The sequence below is a fragment of the Pseudopodoces humilis genome, chromosome 6 (genome assembly GCF_049639895.1).
Source record: "Pseudopodoces humilis isolate 2021_Gansu_Grassland_sample_001 chromosome 6, ASM4963989v1, whole genome shotgun sequence".
NCBI lineage: Eukaryota > Metazoa > Chordata > Aves > Passeriformes > Paridae > Pseudopodoces > Pseudopodoces humilis.
Window position 1 is genome coordinate 22,540,165 of NC_142205.1, and position 21,561 is coordinate 22,561,725.

Consider the following 21,561-nt stretch of genomic DNA (forward strand, 5'->3'; position numbering starts at 1 on the left):
ATAACCACTTTCATATACCTGCTAAACAGTAAATCAATTATCTTTGTGAAGGAATTTTGCTCTCATTTGGCCAAGAAGATTTTTAAAAAATGAGTCAGACTCTCATTATAAACATGAGTCAGAACCACGAGTCAGTTAGGGGGATTTTATTGTTTTATTTATATACTTTTGCATGGGGCTAGGTGGATGATAATGTTATATAACAGACAACCTTTCAGACTTTAATAGACTATTGATTTGATCATTACAATCTAAAGTTTTTGATCTGGCAATCAGTGATATACTAAGTACAATGAACTGAGGATGAGTTGTTCATATTATCATTGCTGCTGTGTTCTTAAAACATGACAGATGTGTTGCCAATCTGTCAAGTGTCTTCAGTTTGAATTTTACTATTCTTTCTATTTTTATATCTATTTTACTGTTCAAGAAGACTGGATAGAGCCATTGCTATTTCTATTCATCATAGTCACAATTTTTCAGCTAAACTTTCCAGTTAAAAGTGAAATATTTAATTTTGACAACCACCATGACATTTTATAAATTTTTCTTATAGATGAGACTGCGAGAACATTTCTGAAATCTTCTGAATAAAAATACTGTAAATAATGCATATGTAAAAACAAATTACTCAAATATAGAGTAATAAAGTATAAAGGATTATATTAATTCAGAAAGATGCCTTCTGAAGTTGTTTTTCCCACAAGCTATTAAATATTGAGCACTACCCAAATGAAGAACTACTGTTGAAATTTAAATAAGAAGTGCCCTACAAACTCAAAATGCTCTTCTTGTCATCTAGTTATCTCAGAAGATGAGTAAGGCAAGTGGAAGCAAATACAGTATTTATTTTATAGAAAGAGTTTGAATGAAGCTGCAGTGAATATAAATTTATTAATATGATATTTAAATGTATCACTTTCATGCAATCAAATCAAACCAAAATGAACTCTGATTTTTTTGACAGTATGGTATAATAGAAGCAATAGGATACAAAAAATTATAGGTATGAGTTTAAAAGGAAAACATTATGTCTTATATGTAATCCATTAGTAATTTAGCTCTACTTTGTTTTTGCTAATTTGTTTTCCCCCTTAAGTGTCTTCCATATCAGTTATTTATATTTTCCTGTTTTCAGTGTTGTATGGTGTTCACCCATCCTATCTGCCCAGAAGAAATGGAGAAAATACTGGAAAACAGCAGGAGGACTTTTCAAGTACTATATGTATCTGTCTCTTTCTGATACACACTATCACCACTGATGGTAGTGCCCAAGGTCAGAATATATATTGCCCTCTAGGATTCCACCCAAGCTCAGGCTGATATAGTATTAACCTCTGGAATACATCAGATTCTACAGAAGGCGGCTTCCAAGAAGTCTGCAGTAAGCTGATGGGGTGTATCTATTTTAATGGTATTGTAATAGCAGATTTTAGTTTTGTTTCCGAGTTCAGAGTGCCCATGTATGATCTGTCTGCACATCCCTCCGGGACACCATAAGCTTTAGACACTGCTACCTTTGGGCATTTGTGTATGTGTGGCCTGGCCACACAGCAACCTGGAAAACATGAGCTGTCTTTCTTTGAGATAATCTTCCTTCCACCCAGCTAGTAATTTTTACACAGCTGGAACAACTAGCATCTTTGAAACCCCCATCCTTCTGTCAAGTTTAGTTAAAACCGGCTCAGTCATTTAATGCCAGCCGGGATGAGAACTGTCAGACAGGCGAAGCGCGTAGCCAGGCCGTGTTTCCGTGCAGGGCGAGGCATGGCAAGCGCTGTGTATCTCATTACTGCATCAAACCTGCACCACCATGCCTCAGCAATGGCCTCCTGCACCCTAAATGAGTTTGAGCAGCTGGAAGTGCATCTAGCTGTCACACAGCCGATTAATTTGGAAAATTATTCAACTTCTGCATCCAGCGGTCACTGGTAAGGCATTGCATGACGAGGGCAGGAAAGGCCGCGTGTTTGCACGAAGCAGTTAGGACCGGCTGCCTCAACATCGAGCAGAGGGTCCTGAAAGGCTGTGGTGTGTATTACCGCAGGTTTATTTCTCTTAAACGAGGCAGCGAGCAGCTACGGAAATGTTTGGCTTTGTGCTTTTGGAAGAAAGACAAAGACACCCAGGGCCACGACGAGGCAGACACTGCCGCCTCTGCCGCTTCCCCTACCCCAACCTGAAGGGAGCGGCCCCGCCCCGCCGCGCGCGGCCACGCGCCGCTCCCGCCCCGGGCGGGGGGCGTGGCCCGCGGGCAGGGGGCGGTGTCCCGCGTGCCCCCGCCCCCCCCGCGCCGCCCGAGCGCAGGGAGGGGCCGCAGCGGGGCCGCGGGGACGCGACAGCGGCGGGCGGGAGCGCCCGGGGCCCGCGGCTCCCGGCGGAGCGAGAGCGCTGGCGGCCGCCGGGCGGGGCGGGAGGAGAGGGCGCGGGAGGGGACGGGAGAGGGTGCGAGGGCCTTCCTTGCGATTTTTTTCTTTCTCCGCCCCCTCCGAGCCGCGCCCCCATCCTGGACCGTGAGAGGTGAGAAGGGCTGTGGGGGCTCGGCAGCGAGGGGAGGGGGCCGCGGCTGCCGGGAGGGGGAGGAGAAAGCGAGAAGGAGGAGGAGGGCGGGGGCCGGCGTCTGAGGGGGGTGGGGGCGGGTTCGCCCTCACCGCCACCGGGCTCCCTCCTGCCGGCCGGCTGTGGAGGGGGGCTGCGGCCGCTGCCCGGCGGGGCCGGTGCAGGCTGCCCGGGCTGAGCGGGGCCCGGCGGGAGCTGCGGCTCTCGGGGCAGTACCGCCCGAGCGGGGCGGGGCGGGAGACGGCGCGGGGTCCGGTCCCGCCGAGACGGGCAGCCCCCGTGGCCGGCTCGGTTCAAAGCGATCAGAGCGGAGACCTGGTAGAAGTGCACTTACACAGCTCTCGGAGACTTAACCCCATGTCTCGTAACCTTCACCATCACAGTATGAAGTAATGGAAAACATTTTTTTTTTTTCATTTGAGACTGGTCGAACAGATTAGAACAGCGACTGACTGCCAACTCACTACATGGGGAGCGGCGTTATTACACGGGGAACAAAAAGAAGTCTAAATGTTGAACATCAAACAGCTGCTGATTATATACATTACTGGTTTATGTTTTTCCTTAAAGTGTTTTTGTGGCTTAGAGCTTTGAGCGCGGACTGGTTGAGCTTCCTGAGCAGCGGGGCAGCCCATCTGAAGCCCAGCCGCTCGAGGCTTGTGGTCGGCTGTTTGGGCAGTAATGTCAGAACTGTAGAAAGGAAAGGCTTGGCTTTGTTCCTTTCTCTTACTTAAAAGTTGATTATGAAATTACATGAGCTAAATTCCAAATACAGTCATCTTTTGAAGAAAAAAGGTATTGCTCAGGTCTTCTACGAGCATGAACAGGAATAAAAATCTGAATTCATGGTAATGTTGGTGTAGTTTTTCTATCTAGACAAACTGTATGTGCTGGATGGGTGCATCCTTTTTAAAAACAGATAACACGAGGTATCTTCACGAGCAATTCATCAATTTTGCCAGAAATAATCTGGTAATTTGTCATAAAGGTCTTTTTGCCTGGGAATTTCCAGGGGCATATGTGGATCAATATTTAAAAAGAAAAAAAAAAATAAAAGCTCCTTGGTCCTGCACTTCATAGGTGCATTCCTGATAGGGCAGATTGTATTCCTGTTTTCTGTTTTTCCCATTTTCCCCTTGCTGAACAATACTAAGATAAAAATAAAATAATAATAATAATAAATAGCCCTAATCTAAGTCAAATAGTGTTTTCCTCTGCCATTTGTCAACTTCATTGAACCATCCATCCCTCAGTCATGTCCTCTGCATGGGCAGGTCTACTACCAAAGGCAGCATGTTTACACCATGGCAGTAGGCTAACATTGTGTTTCACAGAAATGTAATAACTGCTAATTTAAAATAGAAAAGAATTGAAGTAAAGGTAAAGAAAATCTTCCATTTGACCATTATGGTCAAACAGTAAGTGCAAGCTGTTGTTGACAATGACAATTCATATTGGTGGACTTGTTCCAACTCTAGAGTTTTGTATCAACCGTGCTTTTATAAAGACTATTGTTTGCTTATGTTTATGTCTTGTGGCTTTGTTGATATAATTCAGTGTTTCATGATATATAAGTAAAGGCGATTACCTACTCAGACATAACATGACTCAATGATGAAAATTTCTACAGGTCTTAGGAAATTATAGTATGATTTTACATTTCCCTTACAAAATTCTTACAATTTCCTCTTTCCATAGCAATTAAATTGCTTTTCCTTGCAGCAGTCTTGCCAAGTAGAAAAGTGAAGAAGTTACAAACCTGACTATCCACTGCTTGCTTTTTGTCATAGAAACGGAATCTTTCATTCAAAGTTACCAGCAAGGCAATGCTGACCACATGTATTATTTGGCTGTATAGCCTTAAAAAACAGTCATATGGGAGAGATGAGGTGATGTGCTCCAGATGCAAGAATGAGGTGGTATTACCCTCAGAGACCTGCAAGGTTAATGGAGCTAGTAAGAAAGATCAGACCATGAGAGGTTACATATTAGGTATCATATGCATGCAGGTATCATGTAAGGCTACTTTCTTTCACTTCAAAGTGCATATAGTAATTTGTTCGGTGCCAAGCCAAAAGGAGATACATACTATTTCAGCAGGCTAGATTTTTTGAGTAAAGTCTGACTTCGGTAAGAAAATTTTTAGTGGCCTGTACATAGGTAAGGGTTGAGAACCACTGTAAGTGTGAATTTTTATAGAGCTGCTCCATTTAGGCAAGTGTGTTTAATGGTGGTGCTTGTCTTTATTCATCAATGCAGTCAGTGTTACTCTTTGGCACCAGTGCTCAGCTTAGGTGCTTTTCCCTTCAGAGAAGGAATTGAAGATAAGGGTGACAGTGGACTAATGTTTGTTTTTTTTTTTTCAAGAGGTACTGTCTTTGGAAACTAGTATTTCATTAGAGTTTACATATTCACATTTCATATTAATTTTCCCTCTTTTTTGTGAGTCTCTGTTGTGTAACTTGAAGTTGTGGAAGGAATGAGGGTGACAGTTGTGCAGTGACACATTTTTAGCATCTTCTTATCAGTAAGTGTAAGAATCACAGAACAAATTGAAATAATTTCTTCTATCTGAACAGAGTCAGGAGTCTGCTTTTGAGATTATTCCTTTGTTTCTCCCCTCAAGTGGGTGGCTCTTACTTGTTTACACTGTTATTTTTCTGCCTCTAGAGTTTTTTTCTGCTACCTCAATTCTTTGGAAAGAAGAGGACGAATGGAACTACTTGATTCTTTGAACAACTAGAGATGATTCTGGTGTTATAGGTAAGCATTGTATTTACTCAGTTCTAACAGTAAATTATGCTACGAGAAATGTGATTTTAGCCCATAAGGCTACATAGTCTTCCTTACACCTGAAACTTCATCCTCTTTTTTGTCTTATATACTACATCTTGTAAAAGCTTCTTTCTGGCAAGTGTGCATAAGCAGCAATGGCTTTGTTCATGTGGGCTTTGCATGCTGGTGTTTGGACCAATTTCATGCGATTTCAGCACTGGTGCTCTTTATCAAAGCATGCCTTATAGGAGGCTGTCAGCATTATTGTAAAGTTCAATTTTTATCTTTTCAAAATGCATGAGAAGCCTTTGAATCTTTTAATCATTATAGGAAAAACAGGAAAATTTATACTGAGTCTGTTAGAGAAAATACTTCTTTATAGAAATTCTTATGAATAAAGGCCCACCAAATGCACAAATCTCATCACTCCAGTAATACTGACTGGGTTTCACTTCATTTCATTTTTTTAACAGGAAAGGAGTAAGACTGTTCCAAGCAAAAGTAATTTTCAAAGGGAATAGCTTTGACATTTGCACAAAGGAAAAGGATAAAAGAATGCTGAAAGCATGAATACATGCAAGAATCTAGCTTTATCTGAACTCTCTATAAAGTAAAATACTGCTGAAAAATAAGTGCTAAGGGTGACAAAAGCAATCCAATTAATTTAGAAATACTAGGTTTTACTAAAGTGAAAAAAAATCTGCTTTCTCAACTGTGAGATCTCTGCTTTGGAAATGTTGATAAATTCCTTTAGATGTGATATAAATACAGAAGAGAAGTGGTCTTTCTCCCTGTTCTTGTCATGGTCAGTCACATTGTTTCCATCATAAATATCCTTATTGGTATCTACCACCATAGATGATACCAACCCTTTCTTGAGCTTTAAAAATTATTAGACCTGCTAAGGTTCCTCAGAAATTACTTTGTGAACAGGTTTTGTGTTTTCACGACTTTGCAGTAGTTCAGAATGTGGTAGCTCCACCTACTAAAATAGCCAACCTCCTCCAGGCTGTCAGAATTTGTGCAGACCTGCATCCTTTCTACACTGGGCATGAAAATTGAAAGGGATTTGAAATAAATGTACTACAAAGAGAAGGAACTGAAAAGGTTGATCACTGTAGTACATATCTTTATTCCATATACATATACATATACATATACATATACATGTATACATACATATATATTCCATATACATATACATATACATACATTACATATCTTTATCAATAGTCTCCCATTGTATTGCAAGGTAGACTAATCATTGAGCAGGGCTGCTGATTTTTAATTATGTCTTACAGACTTTGCTGGCATTTTTCCAGAGGACAAATTTCTGTAAAGTTGATTATTGATTTCAATCTGTTCAGAGGAATACTTTGCCAATTAATTACCTCTTCTAGCAGTTCTAAGTGCAACTGATGTTAAAAATCCTGACGTCTTCCATAACAACAGGATATACATAAAAGAAAAAGTTTTGAGTGGTAGCTTGGATTCTTCTAAGAGCGTCCATCAGATTTTCAGAGTAAATGGAAGACTGTTCACAAAATTGTACAGGATGTTTTGGTAAAACAGTGAAATTTAAGGTAGACTGAATGCTGCCTTAATTTCTTTCAAAATGTTTGTGGATAGGCTTGTCTCACTGCCTTAGCTGATACTTTTGACAAATAGCAAATAATTTTTGTTATAATTGTATTGACTCTCTTGAAACGAACTTAATAAAGGACAATGATGATATGATCTGTCTAGAACAGGTTTGAATTGATTTGGCTGGAAGTAGTATCATTCATTACAAATAAAAAAAGTTCATACCATTCTGGGACTTACTGTAGCCTCAATCTCAGAACCAATAGAACTTGTCAAAATCAGGCTAAAGTATATCTTAAAATGGATTAAATATTCACAGCACCTGTCTGTGTCATATGATGTATACTCATGGTGTAGAGTAAGACAAGACTCAAGTCCATAGAGGTTTACTAACCTGAACTGTAAATAATACAAATAGTCATATGGCTGAATTAGCAAATTAGTTGAAAGTTTACAATTACTGTGTATGTGGAGAGGAGATGTAGAAGTTCATAGGAAAATGAGATTTTTATCAGTGGTTTTGATGGTTGGATTATTTGCAAGCAAGTTCTTACTCATTAGCAGAGTAGATGTTATGTGTTGACTTTTGCACAAATAAGCTATTAGCCTGACATTTGCTGTGAAGCATTATATGTTGGTAATTCATTAGATCCATGTACATTTGTCTGGTAGATAGATAAAATGTATTCTAATATTCTAAAAATAAATACTTTTGAATATTAAATGATCACCTCATCCTTGCCAAAGATGAAATCAAAGTTTAAATCTTGCTCTTTTACATGCAGTGTGGGAAATTATATTTTTGAATGTAAATGTAATCACAAGCTTTTGCATTCAAACTATAATGACAGCATTAAAGTGGTAGGGCATTTCAATATGTTATCATAAGTTGCTATGTCTTGGCAAGATCTTCACCAAGCACCTTAGCATTTTAAACTTGGAAGTATTTTTCAAGGAAATCAAAGTAATTAACTAGAATTAGTCTACGAGTTTATAAGTGTGTGGGCAGATCAAGTGATAAGTAAAATAACTTCACTTTGTACGTCCTCTCACTTCCTGATAGTTTTTGTAATTGATAAATACAAATTTAAGTTGCACCTTTGCATAAGAAATTGTCTGATGGTTCAGCTCAAGGACAATTGTACTTAAACCAGATTAAGTGATAGTTTTAGTGAATATTTGAACATTACTGTTGTTTGACAGTTTAAAAGCTCAATGAATGAAAATTATTTTTTACAAATATTGAAAGTTAAGTAAAGAATTTTTAGAACTTTGAACTAATGAAGAAGAGCAATAGATAAATGATTGCATCTTAATCTGAGATCTACATGCAATAGTACAACACATAGCTTTGTACTTCTCTTAAGAAATGGCTAGAGTTGATATGAGAGAATGGAAAAAAACACATGCTAAGCAAATAATTAATGTTTTTTTATCAATTATGCTTTCTCCTTCTGACACTTTAGCAATCTAGATTCAAGATTTTTCCCTTTTTTGAGCATATTACTTCAGTAGTTTATCTCGTGCCCCTGGGAGTGTCTAGTTTTTGCTCTCTGTGCAGAACAGGAAACATTTAGGGGTTCCTTTAAAACCAGGGGTAAGGTAACTAAGATGGGATCGGTATGCTGTTTAGGATAGCTGAAGAGTTAACTCTGCAAGTACTTCAGTGATTTAAAACTTTAATAAGCGATCAGATTTCTGCCATTCTTGCCTCTATCCTTAAGCTCATTTCAGTTTTACACAACCAGGGAAGGGTAGGAGCTCAGTGCTGTATTTGAACAATCAGCCAGCTTTTGTGTTGATTTCTGTTCTACTTTGTTTATAAATCCTGGGCTTGGGCAATACGTAGCCACCCAGTCTAAGGCAGTTGTTCATACGCAGAAGCAAAAGATAGGCAGCTTGTGAGTCTGTAAGTTCCCCAGGCAGGTTTGTTTATGTGGTTCATTTGCTTGTGGTTTAGTCAGTTCTTCCCTAATAACATTTCTGCCTACTTGCCAATTTCAGTCAAACTCTGACAGAGCAGAGCCCTTGTTGCATTTAAATTCCTGAAAAGTTTTGAAAATACAGGTAGGTAGGAAAGGCCAAATAAGTAATACTATTTGACCTGCCAGCTGATAAGCCTGTCTGTTCTTGGTCTGAATTTGCTTGTCCTGCCTGTCCTGGTACCTGGTAGGGAGCCATATGCGTACATGTGGGATAAGGGAAACTATGTGACGTGAAACATGCAGAAGAGCTGTAGTTATTGTCAGAAGAGTTGTAAAATAAATCATAGTGGGGAATCTGAGATTACTTTCACATTAAACTGTAGAGTCAGAATAAAGAACCTAAGAAACCAGTTTTCTGATTGTGGTTAGGAACACACAGTGATGCATAGGTTAACCTGAGATTTAATAGTATCTAAGTATAGAATTAAAAGATGTTTTTCCTTATGTGCCTCAGACACATACTATTTTATACATTGATCCAGGAGGTGGATGAGTTTTGTTTTAGTTAAATATACTGTGATTTATTCTGCATTTTTTTCCTGATAATACTTCCTTGAGCCAAATCACTTGTAAAATCAATGGAAGCCTTTAGTTAACATCTCCAATTTAATCATCTTGCTTTTACAATTTTGTGAAACTTATTGTAACATGAAAAATCTATCATCAAGTTACAGTGTTTGTAATAAAAGCATGTAATAGAAGGCATTATATCCTCTTCTCAAGTGAGATCACCAAGAGCAAGTTGCCTGGAACCATGTCCAGACAGCTTTTGAATATCTGTAAGGATGTAGACCCCACAGTCTTTCTGGGCAACCTATAGTCAGTCATCCTCACAGTGAAAAGGTTTTTCCTCATGTTTAGATGCTGTGTTTTAGTTGTTGCCTATTGATTCTTGTCCTGTCACTGGACACCCCTGAAAGAGCCTTGGCTCCATTTTATTTGAGCCTTCCTTTCAGATGTTTATCCATGTTGATGAGACCCCCCTGAGTCTTCTCTAGGCTAAACAGTCCCAGCCCTCTCAGACTTTGATGAGACAGAAAAGCTCCAGACCCTTCATCATTTTAAAGGACCTTTTTTGCATTCCCTCTCCAGTATGACCATATCTCGTACTGCTGAGTAGAGGGGCAGGATCACTACCTTCACTTGCTGGCAGTACTCCTAATGCAGGCCAGGGGGCCATTAGCCTTCTTTGCTGCAAGGGCACACTACGGTTCATGTGTAACTTGGTGACAAGCAGGTCCTTTCCTGCAAGTTGCTTTATGGCTATGTGGCCCTCAGTGTGGGGTTGTTCCTTCCCAGGTGCAGGATTTCACACTTCCCATTGTTGAACTTCACCAAGTTCTGAAGGCTGATATTGCTAGTAAAGACAGAGAGCGTTCAATACCTCAGCCTTTTCCATATCCCATATCACCAGGGCCCTGCCCCATTCAGCAGCAGGCCCATGTACAGAAGACATTCCCTAGACATTCTTTTGTTATGTATGTACCTACACAAGTCCTTCATGTTACCTATGATACCTCTTCTGAGATTCAACTTCAGGTGGGCACAAGGACTTTTATGAGAAGTTCTGCTTGACATCTGCAGTATTATGCACTATTGGGTTCTAAAAATGTTGTAAGTCCAACATTGATTCGTAAAATAGAAGTTGTTTTTCATATTTATGAGATATTATGATTCTCATAAATATTAATCTTGATACTTATAAATTTTGATAGGATTCTTATAAAGCATTCTGCCTTTTAGTGTGACGGTTGTTGGTTTTATACTTTGATCGTGTGTGTTGCCTTTCTGCAAACCCTGTTTTCTGCAGCACAACTTTTGAGTTGCAATGATCAATTGCACACAAGTAATTCCAGATGAGATCACACCACTTGTTTTATAAACATGTAATAAGATAAGATATCCTCATATATTATCTCTTACGCAACTTAAAATTTCAATTGGGGGGTGGGCTTAACTGAAGCTAATTAAACAGAAGTCCTCCCTGAGAGAGAAATTAGTCTCTTGAGGTGTTTTTTGGTGTTAAAGGATTCATTTTGAACACTCAAGTCTGTGTCTTGAAATGCTTTGCTTCAGTACCTGTGGCATTGCATCGCTTTTAAATATAACTGTAAACTTTTTGCCCACGGACCTCTATGTATTTCTCTTAGAAGTTTGTGTAGCCTGGCATAGAGTACTATGTTGCATTACCTAATCACTTGCAAATCTACTTCTTTACTGTTTTTTTAATGCGTCATAACCTGGTGGATTTTTACGTGGTGCCTAATGCACAGCTGTGAAAACTTGTAATTTTTTACCAAATAAACATCCACTCTGCTGTTGACAATGTTGGTAGTGTTATCCTTTACCCATTTTTCTGTGAGCTTTTGAGGAAATCTGAATACTTCATGGTGAAATAATACTGCTGCTGTCTTGGAAAATTGTTAAAATATTGTCTTTAGTTTACCCAGCAGATCTGCCTGCAAAAAGAAACTATCTCTTTATTTTTATTTGATTTGCCACAATTTTTCAATCTGTCCATTATGGTCTTTTGTAACTTCATTAGGGAATACCTTTCTAAAGTGGTTCTAAAGAATGGCTTTACTTTGAGCAGGATGTCTTTAAATGGCTGCAGAACAGTGTTTTTGTCACCACTCGTTCTTAACAGTGACATTTCTAAAGGAGATGATTTGTGCCGGACTATTAGTGTCCCTAGATTGATGACTACTTTATTTCCCATAAAATGTGTGCTACCAGTATTCTTGGAGTGGATGAACTGGGAATCTTTTGCTTGTCTTCATCTTGTGTGTTGCTACTTGACCCTTTTAATACAAAAACTGGTTCTGTGTTTTGAGAGACTGGCCCTTCATAGTGTCGTCCATTTTGAATTACAAGTTTTAACTTAAAAACGCTATCTGACCTGATGGTTTGCTTATGATGGAGTGCTCATTTTTTGAGAGTGAATAAGCTTACTGTGCTGTTTACTTAGGAATAGCTCTACACTGTGGCTTTACTTATAGATGGTGCAGTCCCTGATTGTGCTTCAATATTAATTGAATAAAACTATGTTAATGTTTTAATCTTAAAGAAATACAAGTGTCTTGAATCATCACTTCTGTTGTGTGTGAACCAGTATGATATTTGAGCTTGGAACATACAGCGTAGTCTTATGTTACATGTGGAAATCTCTCTTGTTCCCCACCCCACCCTTAGCTGAATAAAATAAACAGCAAACCAGTTTGTTGTTGTTGTGTACCAGTCTTTCCATGCTATTGTTGAGCTGACTGCTCCCTCCTGTTTCGAGAGAAATGTACAATGCAAAGCGGCAGAAAGTTGCAATGAAGTACCAGGAATTTGGCTGCAGCTCATTTCTGCCAGTCAGAACAATGAATTTAAGTCAGTAGCTGTAGGATGTTTTACTCTCTTTCTCCTGAATGAATTGTGCCATAGCTGCTAATGTAAGACACTTTTCACATAACCGTGAACCACAAGTGTTTGCATTTATATAAAACTTTGGGACAGGAAGTGATTATTGTTTTATTGAATAATGAAATATTAATATAGCAATCTTCCTGAAGTCTTTGTTGAGCTATTTCTGTAACTTTGGGTCTGGAATATAGGAATAGGGAAGAAAAAAGAAAGTAAATATTTAACACTTCTTCTAACATAAGCATAGTTATAAGCAGAATTGCAGTTTGAAGTTGGTCTATAGTGGTTTTCTTTCAGCAGTTATTTTAATGCCTCAAAATAATATTTTAACATTTGGAAATCCCATTTTAGAAAGTGTTAAATTTTGAATGCCTTTTTATGCTGTAAGTATGTATTTGATTAATTGATGAACATCTTATGGTCAGTGAACCTTTCTTAAGTTTTCAAATACACATCTAGGATCACTAAACACTGACAATATTACTTTTTCACATCTTAATGAGTCTACTTATGTCTAAAACATATCTTTTTATATTTAATGCTTTTGTTAAGCAGTATTTTTTAAAAAAACAACTCTTGCAGTCACAACAAAGACTATGTAATTATTTTGACATTTACATACTTAATTGGCACTTAAAAGGACCATTAATGTCTTCTCAGAACTAGCTGAGCTTTTATGGCCCCTTTTAAAATTCATTTGACACACTAAATACCTTGAAAATATTTTATCTGAATTGCCTTGAAGTTGAGTGGTGAAAGGTTTTAGAACCAAATCATAATAGTGACAGAAAAAAATGTTACCATGCAAAGTAGTGTTGAAATTTAAGTCTTAAATGTGGCTCAGAAAATTATTCCATATACATGTTTGTTTATTTGAAAACTTCATTTAATTCCTTTGGCAAGAAAAAGGAAAAATCACAATCAACAAAAGCACTAGGCTTTATTATTTTAATAATAATATTTTCATATTTGCCAGTGATATACTCTAAAGACGAAGTACACCTTCCCTCAAAATATACAGTAGAAGTATCTTGAGACTAAAATTGTTTAAATTTATGTAGTTATGCTGGATTGCAATCTTCCTTTAACACTTGTATGAATAAGTGTGTATCATATCGGAGAATATCAGTGTAGTAAATTTTTTGGTTAGTAAAAAAAAAAGTTTTTTATCTCTGTGCAGAAAAACTGTCTGAAGATTTTGAAAAAAGGGCAATTTCAAAAGCTGTCATGGTATGTTCGTGGTGTTACCTATTTACACAGTTGCAGATTTAACATACAGCATTTATTTACATGTTTTCTTTTGTTCACAAGCCAGAATCTGGGAAACTGTCCCCCACTGCTAACTGCAGGGATTTATAGCTTTGTGAAGCTCTTCATGTGAGAGAAATTACTTGCTTAAATGTTCAGGTGTTCCACTTGAAGGAATATCAATCTGTTCAATTAAAAATCAAAGTTCTCAAAGTTGTTTACACAGTAAGCTTACACAACCTCATTAATACAAATAGAATTATGTTCTCAAAGGTGATAGTGTACTTATATTTGAAATGTTATTTTGACTCACCACAAAATAGAAACTGCAACAGTGCCCAAGGTCAGAAAAAATGGATATAAGCACTGTTGTTTTCTCAATAAATGCAGACTTTTGCCTTAGTAGATGAAAAAATATTTCAGAATCCTTTGCCAAGTCTGTGTATACTATGCTTGACTAAGATGGGTTTTAGCAGAGTTCTCAGAAATGTGTTAGTGTCTTAGAAGGATGTGTGATGGGAGGCCACAGAGGGGTCCATTTGGATTGGTTAGCACCAATCACCATATGAGATATCAGTGATGAAGTCTGGGTGATCCTAGCCAGTGGAAGTCCTAACAGTCTATTGTTTGAGATCTTCTCAAAAGTCTGTTAGCTCCTGGCTAGGGATGTGATAAAAGATATCACATTATTCATAGTAACAAAGATTGTCCAGAGTAAGAGGCCCTCAATTATTTCTGAGAACTACTGTCAATTTAAACTGAAGAATTAACTGGCACTTGTCTTATTTTGTCATCTATAATACAAATGTTCCTATGAAACAGATCAATATTTTAGATACTTATGCAGTCATTCTTAGAACTATGATTTTAAGAGTGTGTAGAGGAGCGAGAGTTTCTTTAATCTAGAAAAATGAAAGAGAATAGAAAACAGTTTTGTGGTTTGGTCTGTTAAAACTGCAGCACATTTTGTTTTCTAATCTCCGTTTGAGTCCATAGCTTCACAGCCAAAGAAAAGCAGTAATTGGACTGTTTTTGCCAGTAAATCAATGAAAAGTGCTGAAAAAGCACTCGAATGGCATTTTTGCCACTGTCTTAGTAGACTTATACTGGGACAGCTTGAATTTTAAATGAGTCTGTTATACAAGAGTGAGAATCCAGGTCACTCCTTATGTATAATGGATTTACCATACCAGCAGAAATAAAGGTATCTAAAGCTTACTTTTTATAGTTAAATGGATAATTAAAATATTACTAGTTTCATGAATGTTAACAAATACACCAGTTGCTTATACTGTTTCTTCACCCTCAGTGAACACCCGGCACCAATACAAAATAGAAGGAGAGGATAAATAAAAATACGCCATTTTGTTTTTACTTCTTAAGCTTTCCTTCAGTTTCACTCAACTTGCAGTTATACAAATGATGGTATTTGAATACTACAGTTAAGCATTTAATAATTAGCTGTATGTGTACAAGATGAGTGGGTTTTGCATGTCATATCATTTTGGTTAAACATCCATACAATTTTCATGCTAATATATTAAAACATTAATCCTTTCTTAAATATTTCCCTCTTTTTCTGTGTTCAAATTAAATCCCCAGGAAAAATGGTAAGAGCTTTATAGATTTACCAACTTAATCATCTTGAATCTGATCTATCTTCAGCTGTTTTCTGGATATGCTGCAAATGTCTCAGTATTTGGCTTCTGGTAGGCCAGCAAGGTACACACTCTGAAATGCATCTCTGTGGAAACAGCTGGAATGCAGTTCCTGTAGAAATAAGGTTTTGCTAGCCTTTGTGAGAAGCACTTAGATAAATAACTGTGCTCTGGGCAATGATGGGTGAGCTTTCCAGGTTAAAACTAGCACTCAGAAAATAGCATGATATTCTCATGGCACTGAGTTTGAAACAGTTTTTTGGGTTTTCAGTGGTAAAATTTGGCACTGTTTAAGTTTTAATGTGGACTATGCATATACTCTTTTTTAAAGAATACTGCAGGATTCCATATTTTGGAGATTTTAAAGACTACCAAGATTCCATATTTTGGAGTTCATGTTCATCTGAGAGAAAGTGGCTTTCACTTTTGATGAAAACTGTAGGGTAGTAAAGAAGCACTCTTGTAAATTTGTTGCATATGTATCCTGGAGAGTTGAACAGACTGAGTTGTAAAGTTTGAAAACAGATCTCTGTATCAAGGACTGATAAAATCCAGTGCCTCTTTTTTATTCTAAAATTGTTATTACAATTTGCATGTGACTGAAATTAATCTCAGCATTTTATATCTAACTAGCTTCATATGTCAGAGAGGAAATAGGCTGGTTTTCATGGGAACTGTAAATTGATCATTGTGTATTTTGTGCTTTAGGCTTTCTATTCCTCATCTGAGTAAAAACTTTTGCTAGATATTTTAAAATGTTACGTAAATTACCAATCCTAGAGAGAATTCTATCACAAAGGTACGCATGTCTCTTTTTCACTGTTCCATCACAGTACTTCTAATTGTTGTGGAACAGCTGATAGTATATGGTTAGAAAGGAGCCCTTTGACTGGTTGTCTTATATTGTTTATTTGGCAGGGGTTTGTCTGGTGTCTTATGGTGACCAATTGGCTTTTTCTTGCTTTCTGTTTTAGTGATGTATAAGTGAATGGAAATCATTAGCTCATTTCAGATAGGAATTTTTGGTTACTGCAGACCTAGATTCGAATCAAAGCACATCAAGATGAAAGGCTTTATAGCCTCCGCTACTAGTCCCTTGAGCCTTCTGAGGCTCTTCTTGTCCTTTTTAAGTTAGATCATGTCCTGTAATGGGAAAAAGAATTACTTACGGTTCAGTTTCTCCCCAGCATAATCAGTTATCTTTGGGTTGGTTTTAATTCTTGTCTGTAAATTTATTTTTTAGCAGTGTAGAAGGAATTTAATTTTATTGTTGCCATTTTTCCCCCTCTGTAGTAGCAAGAGTTAACAGAATAAGAAAGCGATTGTAAGATGCAGTATAGGAATTGCGTTTGCTGCCATTTGTGGTTTAAGAAAAGGGGGTGGTATTTAGCTCTTGAAAGGGCTTAAATGACTATTGTTTAGTGTTTTTGAAACCTAATGGTCAGAGGCAGCAACAGAAACAGCCTTGGAGCTTTTAGGGTTTTAGCATTTTTCCTGATGGAGGTGATTGTTTCACCTCCTCTTTTATGTCAGCATTTTTCACTGTCTGTTGCCTTTTGTTTATATTCAAATGACTTATCATTAAAGAAGCCTTTTTTGTGTGATTGCAATGCTTTTTCCCCTCCTTCTGTAGAAAATCTGCTTGCCACAGACAGGCAGAGCATGTGTTTCTCTTGTCTTGGTTGGGTGCACAAATCTTCTTTTATGCGTGCTGCTTCTTACCCTGTTGCCTAGACGATCGCTGGCTTTCACTAAGAATGTCTGGTTCTCGTAAAGAGTTTGATGTGAAGCAGATTTTAAAAATCAGATGGAGGTGGTTTGGTCATCAGGCATCAGTCCCTAACTCGGCAATTGAAAACCATCAGGGAGACTTCTGGAATAGAGGACAAAATGTAACAACTGGTGGCACGAAGTTTTTAGATTCGGGTAACTTACCTTTAACATCAGTTGGTTACAGAAGGTCCAGCCAACAGGATTTCCAGAATTCACCTCTTTGGCCAATGGCATCCACCTCAGAAATCCCTACATTTGAATTCTCAGCAGAAGACTGTGGAGGTGCACGTTGGCTTGACAGACAAGAAACAGATGATAGAGAGAGTGAAGAAGAAAATGAATCGGACAGCAGCTCGTGCAGGTTAATTATTACTTTTCTATTGTGAGAAACGTGTTTTCATTTCATGTTTGTAGTTAGCATGTAGTTAGCAAAGGCTAGCCTTTGTTCTGAACAAAAATGCTTCAGAAAGCTAGAAGCTATTGTGCATGAGAAACAGAATATTAATAATAATCAGGTTCTGTGTGTTTACTAGGACCTTTTTAAAAGGCAGTCAGTGGGCATAAAGCACAAACACGGATGTGTGTGTGTTTTAAACAGTGTACTAGTACATGCTGTTATGAGCAAGGTATTGCCCATTACATGGTAATGTTACAGAATGCTTTACACATTGTTTTGAAGTGATACTGATTTAGTTGTTTCAGTTAGGAGATTATGAAAATGTAAGCTTCTTCTGGTTCTGACCTCAAGTTTCCATGTGTATCTACAGAAGATGGAGAATGAGCTGTAAAAAATACGCTCTAAATCAAAGAAAAAAATGACATCTATTGAAAGTCAATCAATTTGTGCTTTAAAGTGATTGCAGTAACCCATTTGGTTTTATTAAATCGTTACTAAAGATGAAACTGTAAAACTTGTTCTTGAATGGAAGTTGTTTACCAGTTGTTGTAAATTAGGCAAATTACTAACCTTTCTTGTAAAATATCAGTTAAATTATTTTATTTCATTTACTGTGTAAGTCAGTCATTCTTCACTAAAAGTATTTTTCCTGTTTTGTAGTTCATGTAGTGCATGATAGCTTGACATTTCAGAAAATTTTAGGATGTTTGCTTTCTCACTTTTAAGATACTTTTTGCACAGATGTGGCATTTCAGAAAGTGTGGCTACTTAAAAGGGTACACTTTAATAAAGGCTATTAAGGACAGATCGATCTACTTATAGCAGTTTAGTGTTTTTCATTCCATAGGAGAATAATCAATTTAGTGGAAAGCCAAAGTAGTCCATAATATAAATATTAACTGTTTATTATATATATATATGACCTTTAAAGATTCAAGGAAAGGAGGGAGAGCAAAATGGCTTAGAACTGAAGACAGTGTATTTGCTTTTATCACTGCATGTCAAAGTACTAGAATTACTGGGAAAGGAAATCCTACATACTGCTGCATCATAGCAGCAGTGTCAGCGTGCTGCAACAACCATGTAGCTGTAAGTAACATACCTCTGAAGAGATCCCATTTTAAATGACATTCAGATGTGAATTTTTAAATAGCTATGTTATTGGATATGATAGAGATATAACATCGCCTTCCACTTCAACAACATATATTTATGATGGGAAACTTTTATGTGCAGTATTACCCCAGTTAGGATACTCTCTTTGTAGCAAGGCAATAACAGGAAAAAAACCCCATGTAATTTTAAAAGATACATGTGTAGATTGAAAATACTACAGCATTTGGTCTTAATTGTAAGGGAATAATGTGCGTATGGCAAAATTGATTTATTACTTGGTGAAATTGGAGAACTGCAGATATTTATTTAGGAGGTTTTAAAAAGTCTTTGTTTGGGGGTTTTTGCAGACATTTTTATACTAGATAAAATGCACAAGGGATTTAAATGTAGTAAATTGAAAGTATCTTTTAAATTATGTGCTTAATCATGTATAGCATCTAGAGGTTTTTGTATTTTTGTTACTGTCTTCTAATCCATGTTTGCTTGCATGCTTTCAAATAAATAATTTAGGTAAATTTTGAGTTCACTGTCAGTACAATTTAATATGTAACTAATGGCAATGTAGGAACTTGCTTTGTATTGTTATTTATATCTCTGTCTTATGGGGAGACTGTACTTAAACCATGTTTTGTTCACTTCATTTGTTAAGAATGTATAGGCTCTTAGACTACATAATTCTGCCTAACACCTGGAGTTTTTGTGATATTAAGAACTTAATTAAATGTTTTTCCTTTGTAGTCTAAAATATGGCTTCTTATATGTTGACACGAGGGAAAAAAACCCATGCCAACACTTTCGTCTATGTAGTTTTCAAAGAGCATTTTTTCCCATATGGAAACCTTGTTACCTCTTTTACAAATAAATTGTGTGCATGAAAAAGGCCTTTTAAAAAACGTTTTTCTAGAAGCTACAGTTACCTTACTTCATGCTCCTGTGTAACTTACTGCCCAGTTACAAACCCTAGAAATACGAAGTAACAGAGGCAGCTCTGCTGCTTTGTTTGTATCAGTCCTTCCTCTTTGCCTTGTCATATAGCAGAAGTAGAAAAGCATTTAGATCAGGTCTTTGTCATTATGACATCATTTTGATCATTATGTGATTCATTTAGAGGAGACCTGCTGTCAAATTAATTTGGTATTAGTATAGAGCTCAGTTCTAAGTTTAGTACCAGATCTTTGACCAAGGTTGCGTCTGAGATGCAGACAGATCAATCAGAGCTAGTTTGCCGTAATACTGTTTACATCATACTCCTATGTGTCATTTGTAACCAGCATTAGCTAGAATGGTTGTTTACTGGGACAGTGAGTTTTGAATTCTTCTGCAGATTTTCATCTCCTAGATTTCCTCTGTTACTGCTGTTTGTTAACTGTCCTGCATCCCTGAGGCAGTCATCATCTTTTGGGATTTGTACACTTTTAAGGATTCACCAACAGTTGTGCAGACTCTTGTACAGAAAGTGTAAGCCTATTAGCATTAGATTTGCTTTTCTTAACTTTTTTTGTGGTGCCTTAGCAGCAATCTACAGACCTTGAAGGCATGGTGGAGATAAAGCTAAAAATACCTAGAATATACCTAGTGTAGAGAGTGTTGTATCTGGTTAATTTCATCCAGGTACGCATTAAAATACTGGAATTACTTTATTGTAGATTGAAGTAGGTATTAAAATATAATATAAAATATATTTTATACATAATAAATATAAAATATAAAATATATACCAGAATTTATCAGCTGTTTGCTGACCTTGAACAGTCTAGTGAAATGTCTGTAATTATTTAAAGACAAGGTTTGAATGTACCTGGTGGTAGCAGCTCTGCAGTATTGCTCTGTATGATCAGTCTTGGAGTTAGTATGTTGTAACATCCAAACCAAGCCTGCCTCCTCACCCTGAGTTGTCGAGCAACAGAATCCTTTGGTATGCCTTTTCCTTTACCTCAGACTCACTGACCTTTGAGGGTGTAAGTTCTTTAGGATTTCTCCCAGGTTGTCATTGCTGTGGCAAATAGAACTGGAAAACTGGAAAATATTTATAGAACAGTTTGTGGAAGGCAGGGCATTTAAATTTTTCTATCCAGTCACAGGGCAACAGGCACAAATAGCTTTTGAAACATTATTTTTTTTTTTTTTTTTTTTTTTCAAATACTGGAACTCTTAGACTTTCTCTTTCATGTTCTCTTTATGGACTGAACCTTAGTCTTTCTTTCCTTCTCCTTTCTCTTCATTGTGGAAGATGATTTGTAAGTTATTAGCTAGAGGACAGGTATGGGATTGAGCATCTTTAGATGAGGAGGAGAACTAGGCTTGACTCTGTTGTGTCCTGAATACATGGCTTTATTGTGGATACTGAAAAACAGTCACCACTGCAGTTATTTTTCCTTATAGATCAACAGTGATGACTGAGTTCTCTGTGGAAAATATGTGCAGTTTTGAGGCTAGCAATAGCTCCAGTGAGGTTGTGATCCAGCAAGTGCTGGCTTGGAAAGCTTTTGCTTTTGTTATTTTTTCCATTCTATCTGCAAAACACTTTTTAAGTTTGTAATGTAAATAAAATCCTGATATCATGTAATTTAAAAAAAATATTATTGAGTTACTTTGAGGAATATGGGTTAAAATACAGTTCAAACAAACAAGCAAACAAGCCAGAAAAAAACCACAATGTATTAACCCAATTGAGAATGTGTTAAATTGTGATACAGAGGTACAGTTTAATTTCCTAAGTATTTGTGTGTTGACCAGCAACCTACTCTTTCCACTTCTGATGTTGTTTTTCAGGGCTGCTGGTTGAAGAGTTGCTTTCACTGAATACTTCTTGCTCATTCCCTTGAGAATGCCACCCAGCTGACCAACACTATATTGTCCATGGTTCCGTGGTTCCATCTTTGTATGAACCCCTGATTCATTTTCTAAAATAGCCACAAAGAATACTTGTTCCAGCCTGTTAGAGGGCTGGTGGTGGAGCAGAACAAGTGACTTGTGGGCTACGGGAAGCAGGGAAGAAGTTGACACATAAATTAATGGCTAACCACAGCTTCAGCGAGAACATTTAATATTAAGTCCC

At 37.3% G+C, this 21,561-nt stretch overlaps 1 protein-coding gene across 4 annotated transcripts in view; it reads left to right on the forward strand.

Moving 5' to 3' along the window:
• Positions 1–2,367: 2,367 nt before the first annotated feature.
• KLHL5 (kelch like family member 5) overlaps positions 2,368–21,561 on the forward strand; it is a 50,262-nt gene continuing 31,068 nt past the window's right edge. For 2 of the 4 annotated variants that reach the window (XM_014263125.2, XM_014263130.2), the window contains exons 1-2: positions 2,368–2,520; positions 5,230–5,322. Coding sequence is in view for 2 of the 4 variants with exons in the window: in XM_088056637.1 (XP_087912763.1) it covers positions 16,975–17,351 (377 nt within the window). In the remaining 2 variants the exon portion in view is untranslated. Of the gene's footprint in view, positions 2,521–5,229; positions 5,323–16,974; positions 17,352–21,561 lie in introns of those variants that run through there. The other 2 variants (XM_088056637.1, XM_088056638.1) reach the window with 1 other exon arrangement.